Here is a 19,835-nt window from a genome sequence, read left to right as displayed (position 1 = left end):
GTCAGAATATTGTCATCAATTTTGTAACAAAGTATTGGTTTTTGTGACATCCCTCCAACATAATGTTACACTGGACTATGTCTGTGTAGTTTCTCAGTCAGTATAGTTGGACTTCTATTTGGTTCTTTAAGAAGTTTCACCTCTCAACCAAGAGGCTTTTTCTGTTATAACCGACAAAATTCACATGAATCAGGATTTGTTAACGAGCTCAGGCTGTTAATGAGCTTTGATTCAGGTGAGACGGTGGTGACAAAAAAAACACATACAGCTCCAGACCAGTCAGTCAGAACTGAAGAAACCTCTTGGATGAAGGTGGAACATCTTCAAGAACCAAAGATAAGTCTGGTTGCTTTCGACTGAATCAATTTTCAGACCTAATGCCCAGAAAAAAATGACTTTCTGAGGTAACTTTTCCCAGCACTGTGTCCTTGCATGGACATGTTGCACAATCAAAAAGAGTTAATGTAGTCCAGAGTGATATAAGGTGAAAGTAGATGAGCAAGCACAGACGAAAAGGTGTGCATAGGTTTGTAGTATCACTCAAATGATCTGCGCATGATCTTTAGAATGAGTTCAAGTGACCAACCTACATTATTTTATCACTTCATTCACCATCCCATCCCCATTTTACTACTCATCAGTAACTATTTCAGCCTTTATGTCTGCTCTGCCAAGCGAGCCCTAAAACAAACTGAATAGTGTCTGCACAGCGAGGCAAACTGCCAACTGTGTGGCAAGACAGAGAGACAGATAGATAGTAGAGAGAGAGACAGATAGATGGAAGCATGAGTGGTTTATTAACCTACAATCTGAGGTGAGAGCTTACGTAGAAACTTGGCAGGAACAGAAAAGAGTGTAATGCAGTTTGAAGCTGTTGAGTCACTGGAATCTGCTCAATAACTGGCCCCGGTTCATCTGGCTGAGAATCAGTCATTCAGAGATCAGGCAGCTGCCAGCTGACACACCATGACCAGAACAGAGCGGAGTTTTTACAGACGAGCGTGACAGGTCTGACTGCATTTTAAGTCTGGAGTCATTTCAGCATCTGTCTGTCAAGTCTCAAGTCCTTCCGGGCAAGTTCAAGTTCTGTTAAGTCATCCTAGACAAGAAGAAAATGATTAAATCCAGATAAGTTCAAGTAATTCCAGATAAGTCAAGTTCAGTTTTTGAGGAATTCCAAACAAGCCAAATTCAGGCCTCAAGTTACTGCCTAATTCAAGTCTCATTTATTCTAAGCCAAAACCCAATAAAGTTTCAACCCTTTTACCTCATTTTGAAGCCATTCTAGACAGTGTTAAGTCATTTAAGATTATTCAAACTAAGGCCTTGTTTACTGATTTGACAAAAGTTTGTCAGGTCAAGTTTCAAGTCATTACTGAAAAGCCAAATGAAATCACACAACCTTTGAGCCATTCCAAGCCTTAATCCTATAAAGTCCAGTCTCTGTTAAAGTTCTTGCTCAGAGGGACGTCTGCATTTATAAAACTGTAAGGTTTTAACGTAACTTGATGAAGTGCCCCCAGTTGACTTGTGTAATGAATTGGTGCTACATAAATGATATTGAACTGAATTGAAATAATGTTTACAAGTCAAAATACCAGCTTTGTAAAGGACTACGTTGAATTAACCCTCCTGTTAGGTTCATTTATCAGGAACAGTAAAAATGTTCCTGGGTCATGTTTGATAATTCAGAAGTGTCAAAAATCCCAATAAACACTGTTTATATCTCATTGTTAACTCCATTACTAATCATTTCAATTAATATTCAGCGCAGTGGTGTTCTTTACCTCTCTCAGATCATGGTTCACTGAGGATAATTCACTAATTTTACATTAAAAACTGCATATTAAAATGTTTTTAAAATTTACATCTGAAAGACATATAGAATAAAATGGTTTTATATGATTTTTTTTTTCTTTTCGTGGAGTTGATGAATTAACGCAATCCACCTCTTCTGCTCAGGATGCAAATATGTGAAGTGAACAGTTTCCATTTTTATATGTTGATTACGCTTGTTAAGCCAAACAGAATAAATTTAATTCTAAAAAATCCTTTGAACATTTAAAAAAAAATTTTTTTTTAAACTTTAACAGGAGGGTTAAAAACCGTCTGTTCCTCTACTTTACACTGGCATTAATACCTCATTTTGAGGGTTTTACTCCCCCAACAGCTCCAGAATATGAACCCACATCCACTTCAAAACAGATATAAGTGCGCCACCTGCTGGGTACCGATTCATTCACTCCTGTATTTAAACATTATGAATACTCTGTACATGTAAAATACTCTGTAAAATGCATTTTTCTACATATAGAAGAAATCTGTGCCAAAGCTACTGAATCAATATAATATAAATATTTTAAATACAATTGTTTTTTGCTTTCTACATATAGTATGACACTGTGCAACACTATTAATTCACATATTCAAAAGAACATTTGCAATATCTGAACTTCCACAACAGCAACACTGCTCATGTACACGTGGACAAAATTGTTGGTACCCCTCAGTTAAAGAAGGAAAAACCCACAATTCTCACTGAAATCACTTGAAACTCACAAAAGTAACAATAAATAAAAATTTATTGAAAATTAAATAATCAAAATCAGCCATCACTTTTGAATTGTTGATTAACATAATTATTTAAAAAAAACAAACTAATGAAATAGGGCTGGACAAAAATGATGGTACCCATAACTTAATATTTTGTTGCACAACCTTTTGAGGCAATCACTGCAATTAAACGATTTCTGTATTTGTCAATGAGCGTTCTGCAGCTGTCAACAGGTATTTTGGCCCACTCCTCATGAGCAAACAGCTCCAGTTGTCTCAGGTTTGATGGGTGTCTTCTCCAAATGGCATGTTTCAGCTCCTTCCACATATGTTCAATGGGATTCAGATCTGGGCTCATAGAAGGCCACTTTAGAATAGTCCAACGCTTTTCTCTCAGCCATTCTTGGGTGTTTTTGGCTGTGTGTTTTGGATGGTTGTCCTGTTGGAAGACCCATGACCTGCGACTGAGACCAAGCTTTCTGACACTAGGCAGCACATTTCTCTCCAGAATGCCTTGATAGTCTTCAGATTTCATCTTACCTTGCACACTTTCAAGACACCCTGTGCCAGATGCAGCAAAGCAGCCCCAAAACATTACTGAGCCTCCTCCATGTTTCACCGTAGGGACAGTGTTCTTTTCTTCGTATGCTTGGTTTTTGAGTCTATGAACATAGAGTTGATGTGCCTTACCAAAAAGCTCCAGTTTGGTCTCATCTGTCCAAAGGACATTCTCCCAGAAGCTTTGTGGCTTGTCAACATGCATTTTTGCAAATTCCAGTCTGGCTTTTTTATGAGTTTTTTTCAGCAGTGGTGTCCTCCTTGGTCGTCTCCCATGAAGTCCACTTTGGCTCAAACAACGACGAATGGTGCGATCTGACACCGATGTACCTTGGCCTTGGAGTTCACCTTTAATTTCTTTGGAGGTTGCTCTGGGCTCTTTGGATACAATTCCAACGATCCGTCTCTTCAATTTGTCATCAATTTTCCTCTTGCGGCCACATCCAGGGAGGTTGGCTACTGTCCCGTGGGTCTTGAACTTCTGAATAATATGAGCCACTGTTGTCACAGGAACTTCAAGCTGTTTAGAGATGGTCTTATAGCCATTACCTTTAAGATGTTTGTCTATAATTTTTTTTCGGATGTCCTGGGACAATTCTCTCCTTCGCTTTCTGTTGTCCATGTTCAGTGTGGTACACACCTTTTCACCAAACAGCAGGGTGACTACTTGTCTCCCTTTAAATAGGCAGACTGAATGATTATGAGTTTGGAAACACCTGTGATGTCAATTAAATGACACACCTGAGTTAATCATGCCACTCTGGTCAAATAGTTTTCAATCTTTTATAGAGGTACCATCATTTTTGTCCAGGCCTGTTTCATTAGTTTGTTTTTTAAAATAATTATGTTAATCAACAATTCAAAAGTAATGGCTGTTTTTGATTATTTAATTTTCAATAAATTTTTATTTATTGCTACTTTTGTGAGTTTCAAGTGATTTCAGTGAGAATTGTGGGTTTTTCCTTCTTTAACTGAGGGGTACCAACAATTTTGTCCACGTGTGTATGCTTCTTGTTTTTTATTCTACTGATGTCCCTTTACAAAGGGTGGGCCAAACGCAGGCTTACAGATGTTTCACTATTTGTTTCTACATTTAAGATCTAATTCATCTAAACCATAATTCCAAACCAGTATTCCATATCCCTTATTCATGTGTTGGCAATATTCTTAAGCTTTTTCTTCCAATTTTGATTTTTTTTAAACATTTTAATGTAATGATCTTGTGCCATGAGTGAATATATGCATAATGTATATCACTGTATTAGACACACCTGCACTGTACATCAGTGCAGATATCTGATCAGACATTCATGTAGCTGTAATGTCATGCATTAGACCATGCAGACACAGACTGTTTCATGTCAGAACTACTGATCCCCTCAGATTTTAATGCATACCAGTCTCTAGATTTTGCAGCGAACAGTGAGTGATTCAAAAACATCCAGTGAGTGGGAGAACACCTTATTAACGACAGAGGTCAGAGAACAGTCAGGTTGGTGTGAACAGACTTGGATTCTGCTGCCACTGACAGATATTAAGGTCAGATTTGAGTGTAAACATGAGTATGTGCATCCATCTTTTCTTGTGTCAGTGGTCTAAGTGTCACAGCACACAGTAAGCCCCATAATACTAATCTTCATCATTAAAATGTTTACTCGGGCATCCCTGCAAACTATTAACATTCCAGAAACAACCTAATTATGAGGCGTTTCACAGCATTAATGCACAGCCAACAGATCTACTGTGACTGTGTGATGCTGTTGTGTTAACATGGAGCTGGAAGAAGGTTTCCACCAACTTACAAATCCAGGTCACCATTTTCTCAGGTTGTTCTGGGTGCAATTGGTTGTTTTCCCAGAATAATATATATATATATATATATATATATGCATATATATATATACATATATATATATACACCCCCTGTCACAAGTTTTGTCTCAAAACTATATATATATATGTATGAAAGAATGTCCAACAGAGAGAGTGAAAATATATGAAATTGCATACTGCTTTTTCACAAAAAAACAACTCGCACACGCTAATATTTCATTGGACTGCCATTAGCTCTGAGAACAACATGCATTCACTAGCCTAGCCGCGCTAGACAACCCACGGCAGCGAATTTAATTCTCTGCCAGGGTGGGTCTAGTTACCCTCCATAAGGCTCGAGGCTGGATTCTCCTAAAACTGGCCGGACCAATCACCATGAAGTGTAGAGTCAGAAGGCGGGTGTAACTAAGTGACGACAGAGGCGCGACGATTCTGACAGAAACAACCAGCGCACAATAAACAGTTATTTTTCGACTCGGCTTTGGCCACAGCCCTTAAAGATTTGAAGCTAAAATTCAACTTGAAAGATAAACAAAGGACGGCACTGAAGTGTTTCATCGAGAAGAAAGACGTATTTGGACTTATGCCGACGGGATATGGCAAATCCTTAATATACTAGTTGGCTCCGCTGATTTGGAAGCTAATGGGACTTAGCCGCAATCCGCCGGCACTCTAGGAACTACGTCAGCCTATTCGTTGCGCTGATTGGTTGTATACCTACCCAATTGCTGCAGAGTGATTTGAAAGACAACCTTTTAGCCCGCCTCTCTCCCTGTCGAGCAGCCCTAGACCCTTGTGCCTTCAGAACACGGGTCTAGCACGGCTAGGCTACACATTCACTGTAGCATTGTTTCGATAATCTTGATGATGGGAGAGTCAAACCACTGCACAAAGTCTTCTCCAGAACATCCCAGAGATTCTCAATGGGGCTGAGGTCTGGACTCTGTAGAGGCCAATCCATGTGTGAAAATGACGTCTCACGATCCCTGATCCACTCATTCTCAATGTGAGCCCCATGAATTCTGGCATCATCATCTTGGAACATGTCCATGTTATCAGGGAAGAAAAACTCCACTGATGTAAAGACCTGGTATTTTTTAGTATACTTAGGTAGTCAGCTGACCTCATTCTTTGGGAACATAACGTTGGTGAACCTGACCAACCCCAGATCATAACCCTAACCCCCACAGGCTGGTAGACACTAGACATGATGAGTTCATCACTTCATCTGCCTCTCTTCTTACCCTGATGCCCCCATCACTTTGGAACAGGGTAAATCTGGACTCATCAGACCACATGACCTTCTTCCATTGATCCAGAGTCCAATCTTTATGCACCATAGCAAACTGAAGCTTTTTTTCTGATTAGTCTCACTGATCAGTGGTTTTCTTAGAGCTGCACAACTGTTTAGTCCCAATCCCTCGAGTTTCCTTCACATGGTGCATGTGAAAATGTTCTTACTTTAACTATTAAACATAGCCGTGAGTTCTACTGTTGATTTCCTACAATCATCTAAGAGTTTGTTCTGACCACATTTGTTCCTCAAAGATGATGGTTCTCCACTATTCTTCAGGTTTTAATAATGTGTTGGACGGTTCTTTACCTGATTTTAGTAGTTTCATCTCCTTAGTTGTTTTCTTTGCTTGATGTATTCCAATAATTTGACCCTTCTGAGACACATTAACATCCTTTCCATGACCACAGGATATGTCTTCCTACATGGTTGTTTAAGAAATGAGAAGCTCCTCACTGCTTCAGCTTGAAACAACTTCAGTGGAAGATTCTTACCTATTTGCTTTGTTAAATCCAATTGGTAAACAAACCCCAAGCAAACATAAAGTACAGCCTATTGTATTGTAATGACATCTGGAAAGAGAACTGCAGTCAGTTCAAGTTTAAATAAATCACCAAAGGAGACACAAGAATATTTATAAAACCTTTATTCATATTTTAAATTGAAGGTTAACTGAAATGTGTCAGATTCATACCATGTTCTGTGACAACAACGATAAACCATTGTCTTCTGTTTGTAACAGAGAAGAAGAAAAAAAACAACATAACAAACCAAGCAACATGTAGACCATCCAATATAAATTAAAATAAACTGTCTTAATACACAAAGAAGCAGTTATTACCATTGAGAATAAGTAGGCCTCTATATAAGTGTGTGAGCCATGCTGTGACGGATGACAGACTGGAGTTAAACCTTGAAGTTTTTAGCACCAAGTTCACCTTTTTTTTTCTCATTGCACTTCAACGGAAGAGTTATGAGCCTGGTGCTAAATCTGAACGAAGGGAAACCCAACGTTTTTCTACAAGAACAGATCAGGGTTCCTACATTTTGTCTCACACCTGGTCCTGACTGCAGCTTTCACTCCAGAGCTGAGGACTGGACAAAAGCAGCATTTTATCATATTTTTCTGCCAAACATCTGGACCAGCTGCATGTAGGAATCCTGAGCAGAACAAACGGATCTATTGTACAAGTCCCACATTTGACATGCTTGCAGGATGAAACTCAAAGACAGGTGGAAGACTTCTACAATAGTCACCGCGGTGAACAAGCATCGGAGCGCCGTTGTGTCCCGTAACGTACAGAGGCTTATTAAATACGCACACATAACATACTGCAACCAAAAGAGAGTGTTTTCGTATATTTTTTCTTCACCATTGTCAGCGTGAAAGGCGCCACGCAGCGCTGATTCAAAGAGCAGAGCGAGCAGAAAAGAACACAACAATGCAGAATGAGCAAAAACACAAAAAGGGGAAAACATTTTTTTTTTTAGTTTGCCTTTCTCCAGAGTGTTCCTTCAGTCGTGCCATCGTTCTTGATAAAATATTCAGTTTTTCTTCTTTAATGCCAGTATATATTACACTTCCCTACGGGTGATTGATTGAAACTGGAAAAAGGCAACGAAAAAGAAAAGCTTTCCCCAAAAAATGTGAAAAGTTCAAGTCAGGCGTAACCTGTTAAGGATGATTAATTCTTTGGAAATGTCTATAAAGATGCAGAGAACTTGGCTGTAGTGGGTTTTAGAGGAGTGGATTCTTTCCAAGCAGCCAGAAACTTTAAGAATAGCTAATGTTGTATCCCAATAAATGTTACAAGAAAATCAGAATGCCTTCACCTTGCACACTGTTTGTTATCTAACAATTAGCAACTATCATTACCGCTCTGATGCATTTAAGGACATGCTACGCTACGAATACAAGTTCACTGGAGTGGATTTCTGACTTTCCAGCATCTCTGGAACGCAACATGAGTAACCAATGTGATAAATTACTAATATTTAGCACCTGCTGTTGTAATTACGGAAGCCTATTTCAGCAGGAAAAATAAAATCGACAAAAAGCCTTATCATTCCTGAAAAAATGTTAAGTTCGTGTTAGGTTTAAGTAAGTCAGACTTAGTAAGTCACACTCATCTACAAACTGACTTTCTAAAGTGGACTTATTTAAACCTAACATGAACGTAAGGGAGTTTGACATAGAAAGACTTCTCCCCTAAGGTTAAACTCCAAGACAAAATACCAATTACAGAGATTCTCATTGTATTGGTCAATTTTCCTGCTAGATAAATTTACTCACTTATAATTTCATTACAGCTGTTCACGTGTCATTTTTTTCCCTCAACATCGATAAGGAGTTTTTATGAGTCTTTATTTTTTCCTTTTTCTGCTCTGACTGGGCTTCCATATGTCATGGCCATGTAGTTTTAACATATTTTGTGCTGTCCAAGTTATCTACCCGTCAAAAGGCAACAGTAATTGAGTTTTAAGCATAGTGGTCTCCTTTAGCGCTGGACACCAGAAGGCACACATGTAGACGCTGGGCCAGGCAAGGAGACGCGATGATTAGTCAACAAACTGGGACGACGGGACTTGATGTTTAAAAAGAAGCATACTTGAACTTGTAAGTGCATGATAAAAAAATGTGCTAAAAGTGTTTTTTTCTCCTAAATAAAGAGACTGGATGAGGGGAAAGTTGCGCAAATAGCTAGCTTAAAGATAAGCTGTTCTCAGGATATGTTTATGTAAAAAAAATAAAGATCCTCATACAAATCATTTTGCTCTTCAGACGGCTGCACACTAACAAGGGTACTCTAAACGGGAAAAGGGCACTTAAAAGCTGCAGTACATTTTCTTGTATTTACACGTCCTCCCCAGTGATCTTGCAGTTTTTTTGTGTGTTAGGTAGTTTTACACTCTCAAAGTTGGTTGAACAAACGAAAAAAAAAAACGAAAACTGTTTTTGTGTGATCAATGGATTGAAGTGAAATCACCTCATTTTTCTTCTCAGGTCAATAAACAACAACAACAATAACAACAATAACGATAAAAAAAACTTACATTAAGCACACTACGTTAAAATATGACTAATATTATCAAAAAGGCAAATAGTAGGTGTATTGCAACGATCTTTGCGGCATCACTATCAAACAAAAACATCTATCTTCATCATCATCATCATCATAAATCTCATCACCATCATCATCATCATCATCATCATCTGAGACGGCATGGCACGGGATGATTGACAGCCCAAACTAGCCACTCACATTTCGCCTGTCTCAGCACAGGCAGGCACACTTGTACGACATAGCAACAATAATAAACGACGAACGTTTCCGAGGAGACCGACGTAAAAGACGGCCGGCCAATGGCAGCGAGGGCCGGGGTCTGTAAGAAGGAGCTCTGTCATTGGGCGGCAGGCGTCTCTAGGTAACAGGAGGAGCTCAGACAGGAAGAGGAAGGAGGGACTCTGGAGGCAATCCAGGTGTGTGAGATCAATGTTTGTGCGATTCTGTGTGGTCCACAATAAGCTGAAAAAATGAACTGGGTGAATGAAAGTGTGTGTGTTTGTGTTTGTGTGTGTGTGTGTGTTTGGAAGGTCTGCTTCTGAGGTGAGTTTGTTTAGTCTCCTCTGTGTGTGTTTGGTTTTTGTCTAGACGGCTGGAGGTCTTTCCCAGGCCAGGTTGGTGTACATTAACTGCACACACACACACACACACACACACACACACACACACACACACACACACACACACACACACACACACACACACACACACACACACACACACACACACACACACACACAGGTCTGGGAAAAAGCTGTGGCCCGCTAGCTGCAATGCTAACGTGCTAACGCTGCAAAGCTGCCTTCATGCCGGCTTAAAGTGAAGGAAAGCGTGAGATCACCTCAAACAGGTGCAGATTATTGCCGGCATGGAGGCATTTTACATGTGATCCGCTTCATATGTGGGTTTTGTGCGACTCAAATTTAGCAAAAAAAATAAAAAATGGAACGCACTGGTGAAAGCCATGTAAACACACCAGTGTGCACGTGTAGATAGTACATTGAATTAAAAAACAAACACTACCTCTAAATGAGCTTTTACTCCTCTTTCTTCTGTCATATTTTGTATGGTCAGCCAGCGTCAGCTTTCCCTGAAGTGACAGATTGATCCTACACTAATTTCTTCCATATGAATTCAGCTGTTGGTACATCATTTTACATAATTATAAACTTGATTCTACTTTTAATGCCCTCATTAAAACCTGTCCAGTCTTCTCATACCCGCTGCAAACCCTCCAACACAGGAAACCGAACCGCTTTTGAATAGCCTCGTCCAAACACAAGTAACATATCGATGTAGGGGAAAAGGCAATAAAATAAAGGTCAACAAATTAGCTAAACTTGCATCATAGGACCAGGCTAATAATCTCATTACAAGGCGAAAGGTGATTCGTATTTTGATTGATCCAATCATCAGTCCTTCATCTGCTTTGGGTCAAGAGATTAATTTCTTCATATCATGATTTTTTTTCTTTCCATAAGTGCTCGTCATTAAATAACAGGAACAAAGGTGAAAGAGAGATAATAAATAAGATAGAGGGAAGGCAAATTGATAAGAATGATTTGTGACTACATGTCGGTTATTTTTCATTGTCTTTCTTTGTGTCACGGGAGTTAAAAGCTGGACTTTCAGGTTTTGTCATTACAGTTAAAATGTCAAAAGCTTAGGCAATTGTGAATGCTAAATGCTGTTTTAAAGGGATTGGAAGAATCTTGAAAGACTCTTCCAAACATCTGGATGAAAAAATAACCTATCGGCTGCGTTATAGAAAAGATTTTTACGTTATGTATTATATGCTTGCTCGAGACAAGACAAGAAAAAATGTGCAACTAAGGACAAATTCATTAAAACTAACTTTAACATGGACAAATATGGCAAACAATGAAGTTCTAAAATTTTGGATTGCTTTTTTCTGGCTACTGCATTGGAAAACCAGTTGAAAATCTTTTTTTTATTGTGCAAGGGGATTCAGAAAGTAGGTGATTTCAATGAAAGTTTCTGCAAAGTTCAGCTGTGGTTTATCCTAATGTATGCACGCTTAGCTTTGCAATTTAAAAGTAATGACAATGCAACTGACACAAACTGGTCCTCTTTACGTCCAGCTTAGACACCAGCGAGAAGAAAAGACAAAGATTCACCGTATCAGACAATAAAACGTTGTTTTTTTGGCCTTTTTCACTCTCTCCTCTCTTCAGGTTGCAAAGTCAAGCTAACTCAGCTTCAGGAGTTTTGGCTGCAGTTCGGTTCGGACCCTGTGGAGGGCACTGTTGCATAAAAACTGGACACTAGAGGGCGCCGGCATCATCCGGACCAACCTGTGGTGTCGTCACATCAGTAAAAATTCACGAGCACCGAGTTAAAACAGCGTTGGTCGCAGTGAACGCTTTTCATATAAATATAAGCAGCAACTTTTAACACAAAAAAAACTACAAATACATTGTTAAATTTAGATTTTCTACTTTGATGAGCTAAAACTGTATTATTTCTACGTTTCTACACTCTTAAAGAGATGACACAAGGTAAGTTGCTATTAACACTCGTGTCACTTTTCAACACTTCAGTGTGTCTAGTTTCAACAACCCAACTTGTGCTGCATTCAACACACAAAGAGTTTTGTTCCAAAAACAACGACAACAGAGGAATTTTAAAATATGAAAAAGACCAAAGGGTCACATGATCTTTTAAAAAAACAACAAAAAACTGAGCTCAATATCAAACTTATACATTGTTTTGATGCCGAAAATTAAATTTAGGATCAAATGTCTGGCCCCATTTCTGATAATTTTATTACATTTTTGATAAATCACTTCCTAATTCAAATTATTTTTCTTTGTCCAGTTTTAATTTAGCCAAAGTTCTGCTTGTAAAGGCAATATGAGAACAGTAAGTATAGAATATTATGGTACTGGCATGAAATCTGTAAAAATGATTAAGTTATGTTCAGATCATTTAGTGATTTCAGATTAAAAAGTTGTGAGTAAAGATAAATAAAGTCCAGCGCTTTGGTGCAAAACTCTTTGCATCTTTTAAAAGTGCAGCTCTAAAGGTTGAAGAATTTAACCTAAAGGGTTCTACTTTAGTTTTTAGGTGTTTTAGGTGAACTGAGGCCGACACTGGCTGACAGAAGATTGTTGTCTCCTTCTTGGTGCAATAAAGTGCTCAGAGATGCCTGCGAGAGAGGGAAACTTACCAGAGTTTGGGTTAAAAAAGGCAGGAGAAGAGAAGGAACTTTAAAGGAAACTGGAGGTGTTCAACTGGAGATGTAAGTTCGTGAATGTGTGGCCACAGCAGTGCACAGCCGGCATATCGAACATTTAGGGCCCGTTGGGCGACTGGCTTTCTTCCTGAGTTAATGCACTTCAAGGGGGACGTTAGGTGTCACTAATTCTGCCTCGTTCTCTCTCTTCTCACCCAGCGAACAAAAACTCTTGACATTCAAATAAAATAACACACAGCAGGATTAAAAATTAAAAGCTAATTCTACCACATCCTACTCTACTGCTAGTTCTACTGTTACATTACACACTGTCTTGATTAGTTCAGACGTCTGTTTAAAAGTCTGATTAACAAATTCGTAATGTGCTTGACTTGTTCGGTCGAGGTAGTGACAGCCAGCTTTGGGATTGGCTAACGATTCGGCCAATAGGGTGAGACCGAGAGAGTGACGAGCAGAGTTTCTGATTGGGCCCGCAGGTTGGATGCTGACTTGTGGTTGGCTCACAGGACTCAGACATTTTGCATAAATTGGAGATTTTTTTCTTTTGATCAATGGTACAGTAACAGTTGGTCTGAGTCCATTGCACCAACGTCAGAATCTCCCCATAAATTGTTCACGATAGCGGCTGCTGTGCACTGTTTTGGTCCGAATCCCTGGTAAGAGTCCACATTTTCACCTCTCTCTCTTTTGTTTTTACGCCTCAATAGACAGAGCTCCTTCAAAATAAAAGTCTCACTCAAACGTTCCGTCTGCGCATACTAAAAAATAGTGCAATTCTTTTCAGCAATTATATAAATAACTCTAAATTCGTGCTTTTCGCTCTCGGTTTGCATACATGTCTGTATATATACTCCGTATGTAACATCTATACATGTCAACATGTACGCGGCAAAATGTTCAACGTGAAAGTTGGCACCCCAACAGATTACTGATGTCTGTTTCTTTTTCTATAACTACACAACAAATAAAAAAAAAAAGAAAAACAACATCTCATATGAATCCATCAAGTTTAGAAAAATACCCCTACTTTCTCTAGTTTCTCTCTCATCATCGATCAAGTCGCAGATTATTTCTTTCTCTGTGGTGAACAGTCTTGAACTTTGTGCAAACCTTCTTTAGAAAAATTAAAAAACTAAAAAAAAGGGGGGGTCCAGCGACAGCTCCTGCATCGGTTGGTCGACGTAAGGCAGAACTTTTAGCTTGAGGACAGTCAGCACTGTGCTACAACTGGTGGGCTAGTTCAAGATTCAGCTAAAATCTAAACTCTTTCTGGAAAATATCCTAAGGTGCTAACATGTCCCCGTGATACAGCTAAAGCCTGGCACAGGAGTCGAGAACTAAAAGGACTCGAAGCAGCGAGTGGGTGGTTGGAGGGATTATCGCTAGAAAACAAAAAAAAAATCCTAAAACGTGGAAGAACCAAGAAGATTGCAACATTTTCGCCAGTATAGGAATTTTCTGGCAAGTGTGAAAAAGACAAACAAATGAAGAAAAATGCTCTATAGAAACAAACGGAACAAGTAAATATATATATAATGAATGAAGACTATGTGGATCAGTCTGATGGAGGAGGGATGAGGACGGAAAGAGGCTTTCCCCTTTTCCGCCTTCTGCCAACTCTTTTCTGACATCATCATGGGTTCATCTGAAGTGCTCTTCGGACAGAAAGCTGTGGAACGTGAAGTACCAGTTGTTCTCCTGTGACTGTGCTCTGCAGGAGTGATGTGGTTTCCAGGTGCTCGTCTTGCCGCCTCTCAAAGCGTGAAGCAGGGGAAACTGTGAAACAGCCAACCAGCTCTTTTTTTTTTTACCATTCACGTGATTTTTCCTTGTTGTCCGCTGATCAGACGTAATCCTGTTTGTTGTTTTTTTTTTCTCAAAACAGGAAGCAGTATTGTCACACCTGCTGGGGCTTCTGGGATTTCTCCTTTGTATTCCTTGTGTTCCTGTTGTCCACGCTTCCTTGCTGCTGAGGCGGAGGTCGGAGCAGACCCTGTATGAGCGAGGACGGCGGTGCTTGCGGCACAGTCCGGTGGTTGTGGGTGGAGTTCAGGGACGAAGGGTGGTAGTAGTGCCCGATGACCTCGCTGTAGGTTGGGGGAGCTCCTTCTACCCGAGAGCCCTGCTTCTGGTGCCGGGACAAGGCCTCCTGGGCTTCTAGCACACTGATGCCCGAGTGGACGCTCGGAGGAGGCGCCTGCAGACTGGGAGCAAATTAAACGAGGATAAATCAGAATGAAGTGAGCCGAAAAACAAGGACAGCACCAAGTGTTGGTGCAGAATAATGAGGAACAGGCAGACTGTAGAGATTACAAAAGAAAAAAGCCTGCATTTATTATCTGTTTCCAGCAGGGTTTAAGTTTTGTCCCTGCTCTTGAAGAAGTACTGCCTTCTGGCCTTGGAACTACTGAGGTGGAGATTAAAGGTGCTGATTGTCTTGGGGCTGATACAACTTTTGTTTGGCTGCACACACTACAACCTGAGTCAATATTAGTGCAAGAAACAGACGTTTCTTGGCAAGTTTTTAAAAACAGTGGCAAGATTATGCGGATGACTTCACACTGAGTGTATAAAGATCGACATAAAGAAGTGTGCAAACGAGATGATAATGAGAGCCAAGTGTCAGACTCGACAGATTTGACATGTATGTGATCTTTCAAAAATCCCCATATTTCACCATTTACCAGAGTCAGATGCTAAAAAGAAACAATCATGCTTGAAAGAAACATGTATAACACATGTTTCTGTCAGGAAAATTAATTACATCTAAGCTTAAATTCATACACACAAAATGGTTTTATTCTATATGTCTGATTGAAAACTGTCAAAAGTCATCTATTTGGTCAAACCAAATTCTGTAAAAAGCACCCAAAAATCTATCTATAGTGTGTACAGCCAAGATTTTTCTAGCGTTGGTGGCTCCTGCATACAATTGAAAACCTGTTGATTCCATTTTTTTTTAAATATCTTGTCAAAAACTATTAAACCTATAGAATTTCAACTTTCATTTTTCCTATTTTTTATGATTTCGAGCATTAAAACTGGGTGATCGTGCACAGAAGACATTTTTAAGTTCTCTCTACTTCTAGTCATGCTGGTGTTGTTTCCAGGAGTTAATATTGCAGTGAAAAATGAGCGAGTGAAAGCAAAACCCCACCCAGATACTGCTTGTACTTCAGAGATGCTAATGCAGATGGGTCTAAAAGCAGAAGTAAATAACCATTTGGCTTCTCGTCTACTTTGGAGGGAGGTCATTTGAAGTTTTCAGTTACTTTTTCCACTTCTGCGTTTTAGCATTCAGAACATCCACTCAAAAATCTGAGTCACAGTCAGTACAAAGAGCAACACCGTGACTCAAACAGGGACTTTTATTTCCCTGAAATATTTCATTGGAACAGGAACATCCTGCCTAACTGAAACTGCAAGATTATTTAAAAGTTAATGCAGCTTTAACTTAGCAGCTGGTTGGACTGGAAACACCACCGTTCAAAAGGTTGGGGTCACATAGAAATGTCTTTTTTTTAAAAAAAGAAAAAACAGTTTTCTTCAATGAAGATAAGATTAAATTGATGCAGGACAGGCGTGAACTAACCGTGACGTCACCCGTTGGTTTCAACGCCGAGAAAATGAAGCCTGGATTTTGCTACTACCTGGTCGCCATTTTGGATTTTTTGGAGCCAGTGACGTAAAAAGCGTCATCAAACAGGCTGGACCGGAGAGCAACTAGGGGCAGGACCAGTCAATGGGACTGTCAATCAAGTATAGCCACACCCCCTGGCTCCGCCAACTTTAACGATTTATTTAAAATTCAGTATTGATTTATTTTAAGTTCAGCCACCTGATCTCTCATTTTGACCATGAAAACTAACGGGGAAAAAATCCTGAGCTGTAGAAAATCAATCTATCAAATTTTATTTTTTCTGGTAATGAATTGGGGTCTATGGAGCAAAAGCTTTTTGGAGCCAACCCTAGCGGATGGCGTGATATTGCAAGTTTTTGACACTTCCAGGTGGGCTTCATTTTTGGAGCCAGATGCTACGTCCATCTTTATATAAAGTCTATGATGCAGGAGGAGTCTTCTTCCTGAAGGGGGTGTGAACAGCAGCAAGACAGCTGCTTTTAAAGCTACAGACTCTGAAAGAGTCCGTTTAAGACAGAACTAAAACCAAGGATTATGACAGTCATGGTGAAATGCCCCATCTTTGTGGTATTTAGAACTGAAAAATTGAAAGAGACATCGTAGTATCATTTAAGACTAATAATTTGCTGAAAAAGGGGCATAATAGGGGACCTGTGAAAGAACCAAAATGTACGATTGTATGAGGTATTATTGTTTTTGTGGCTGAGATGCACAAGTTTCAATGATTCCATCATTGAAAATAAGAGTTATGGAAGTCTCTGGACACTATGATATAAAGACATGTATGATATAAATGTTCTTTTCAAGTGTGTGGAAACTTTGTTGACAGCTGTATACACTACCGTTCAAAAGTTTGGGGCCACTTAGAAATGTCCCTATTTTTGAAAGAAAAGCAATTTTTTTTCTATGAAGATAATGTTAAATGAATTATAAATAGAGCTGAGACATTGTTAATGTGGTAAATGACTATTCTAGCTGGAAACGGCTGATCTTTAATGGAATATCTCCATAGGGGTACAGAGGAACATTTCCAGCAACCATCACTCCTGTGTTCTAATGCTACATTGTGTTAGCTAATGGTGTTGTTGAAAGGCTCATTATAGTTAATAGTTAGGCTAATAAAAGTGTGACATCAATAACTTGCTTGCTGTTACCTGGCCTGCAGAAAGGAGTTGGATGGGTCGAGGGGGTGGGAGTCGAACACGGTTCTGTTCGGCGGCGCTCGGACCGACTCGCGGTTCAGCTCCATCTGCTGCTCAGGGTCCCGGAGCTGCAGGGTGCAGGGGCCCTGGTACGGCGGCGGCTCCTCGCCATCTGACAGGGAGATTGTTGGTGGGAGGTCGATGAGGCTCTGGGGCAGGTAGGGGTACGTTGGCTGGAAGCGACTCGGGGCGTATGTGTGCTGGAAGCGCTGGGAATGGAGTGGAGGCTGGGACTGGCCGTGATGTGGTTCCCGCTGTAGGTAGGAGGTGGGGACCCCTCGATCCGGGGGACGGGGGTTATACACCTGGTGCTGAGTAAGGAGGGACAAGAAGTTAGATGTGGAAACTAAGTAACAAATCATGGGCCAGACTCTAAGATCTGACCATGTTCACATGTCCAAAAAGCTTCTTTAAAGATCTTCAAAAATCAGCCAGAGAAGTCAGCATTCAGAGGCAGCAGGATTGATTAGAAAATTCAGGAGCATTTCTTAGCTGTGATTTACACCCCAAGAAAATATTGAAGATACTGAGCTGTGCATCAGCTTTTATGCTGTGAGAGTTGGTCAGTTTTTCCATGCCTATACAGTAGGATGTATTTTTGATAGCTATTATTTACTAGTTACTACTTACTTTCAGTTATTGTTTTTTTTGACACAGTTTTTATGCATAATACACCATTATGGATTGTTTTGCTTCTTACACATTTTTAACAGTTATGGGTCAGTCCATAATTAAAGGACATTTTACGGCCCACCCTTCAAATTTTACATAATCCATGTACAAAATACTAAAACCTGCAGTTGTGTACATTTATTTCTCCGGAAATCAAATCAAGAGAAAAGAATGTTTGAAAATATTTTTTAAACACCAAATAAGTCTGGAGTTCCCAATAAGTGACATTTTTTCTTGTCCCACCCCAATGATGACCAAATTGGATCTCAAATAAAACAGTTAAAATTCACTTTAAATCTCCTTTTTTGGTATTTTGTAGATTGATGTCTCTTATAATTGTGGGAACATTTTTTAATCAGCATAATATTTTAAATAATTATTATTGTGCATGGAGCGTGTGTCCCACAATGACCTTGTTGTTCTGTGTTGTTTTTTTGTGTCTTATTTTTGTCGTTTTGGTTCTCATTTCTGTTGTTTTGTGTCTTGTTTTTGTCGTTGACTTCATCATTCAGCTGTTTTGCTAAAGAACGTTTAGAGCAAAGCTATGTCCTCTCTTCTATTGTTCATATTTTTATTACATTGTCAGCCCATTGAATGTCTCACTCTACCTCATATTATCAGGATCAGACTAATTCTTTTGACTGTTTTCCATCAGTCAGTTTGTCCTCTTGGTCAGGAGTAACAGCTAGCTAAATATCTAGCTTCTACTGCTGAGAAAAAGCTAACATTAGCATGGATTAGCAACCCTGTTACTGTGATTACAGTAGGGTTAGCAAACAACACAGAAAACATGTATAAAAATGGTACCATTTATGTGTAAGCTGAGCCATTCAATTCTTAAATAGTTTATTAGCTATTACTGATGAATATATAGCAGAAATTTGAATTACTTTTAAATTTTGAAGTCCAAATGTCCTCCAATTGTGGAATGACCCCTATATTATCTTAAGTTTACACCATTATGTTTTGAGTACTCCACATTTCATCTTTCTACAAAACATTTTGTGCACATGCTTTAACTCTGTTGTTCAGTTTAAAAGCTTTTGCCACAATTTTACCATCTTTTACCGTTAGAATATTGTCCCCAATAATATCACATTACATTTACTGCTGCTGCATCATAATTAACAGGTAAATATGAATTTATACTCGAGTTTTTCCTAAAAAAACTGACTGAATGAAGGAGGACTCACCTCATTCAGAGCACTGCTTGTCCCTGTTGACTCAGAGGACCACAGACCTCCCTCCTGTAGGAAACAGATAGAAATATTACAATAATTGAAACCAAAATGTACCGGATCACACGCGTAATAATGTACTCTAAGAACTGTTGCCTGTTTTTTGCTTCTGGAGCTGACATGGACAGACAGAAATTGATGTTGGGTTTCCTCTGTTTTATCACAAACTGTCCGACAAATCACGCAATCGCTAATATCTAAGGATTTATTAACTAATTCTTTTTGTCAAAGAAGGATTTTCACTTTTTCCTACACCAACAGCAAACTCTAGTATGCTTTTGGTTGTTTAAAATGCAATTCTGTTAGTTTTGTGTGAAAAAAAGAATACAGAAAATTGCACTGTGCTTCTTCTTCTTCTTTTTTTAAAATACATTTTTGTCCACTAGAGGGCTCAGCTGGTGCACACCAAAGATTCACCTGTCCTGTGCTTTTTCAAATGTCCACATAACTTTAATCATTGTCTTCATGCCACCTGACCACATGCTGTTCATTCATATCATATCTGTTTCGGTAAAGCTGAAAAAACATTGTTCCGTTTAACTCCAGCCAGCCTGAATGAAGCT

At 39.3% G+C, this 19,835-nt stretch overlaps 1 protein-coding gene across 2 annotated transcripts in view; it reads right to left on the bottom strand.

Moving 5' to 3' along the window:
- Window positions 1-6,867: 6,867 nt before the first annotated feature.
- pmepa1 (prostate transmembrane protein, androgen induced 1) overlaps window positions 6,868-19,835 on the bottom strand; it is a 59,917-nt gene continuing 46,949 nt past the window's right edge. For both annotated transcript variants that reach the window (XM_022215337.2, XM_051948515.1), the window contains exons 3-5: window positions 19,228-19,281; window positions 17,315-17,673; window positions 6,868-14,724 (exon numbers count right to left, since the gene is read on the bottom strand). In XM_022215337.2, coding sequence (XP_022071029.1) covers window positions 14,418-14,724; window positions 17,315-17,673; window positions 19,228-19,281 — 720 coding nt within the window. In that variant the 3' untranslated portion in view covers window positions 6,868-14,417. The remainder of the gene's footprint in view (window positions 14,725-17,314; window positions 17,674-19,227; window positions 19,282-19,835) is intronic.

This window comes from Acanthochromis polyacanthus, chromosome 5, assembly GCF_021347895.1.
Source record: "Acanthochromis polyacanthus isolate Apoly-LR-REF ecotype Palm Island chromosome 5, KAUST_Apoly_ChrSc, whole genome shotgun sequence".
Lineage (NCBI taxonomy): Eukaryota > Metazoa > Chordata > Actinopteri > Pomacentridae > Acanthochromis > Acanthochromis polyacanthus.
Note: the sequence above shows the minus strand (reverse complement) of the source record. Positions and strands in the feature narration are given on the sequence as shown.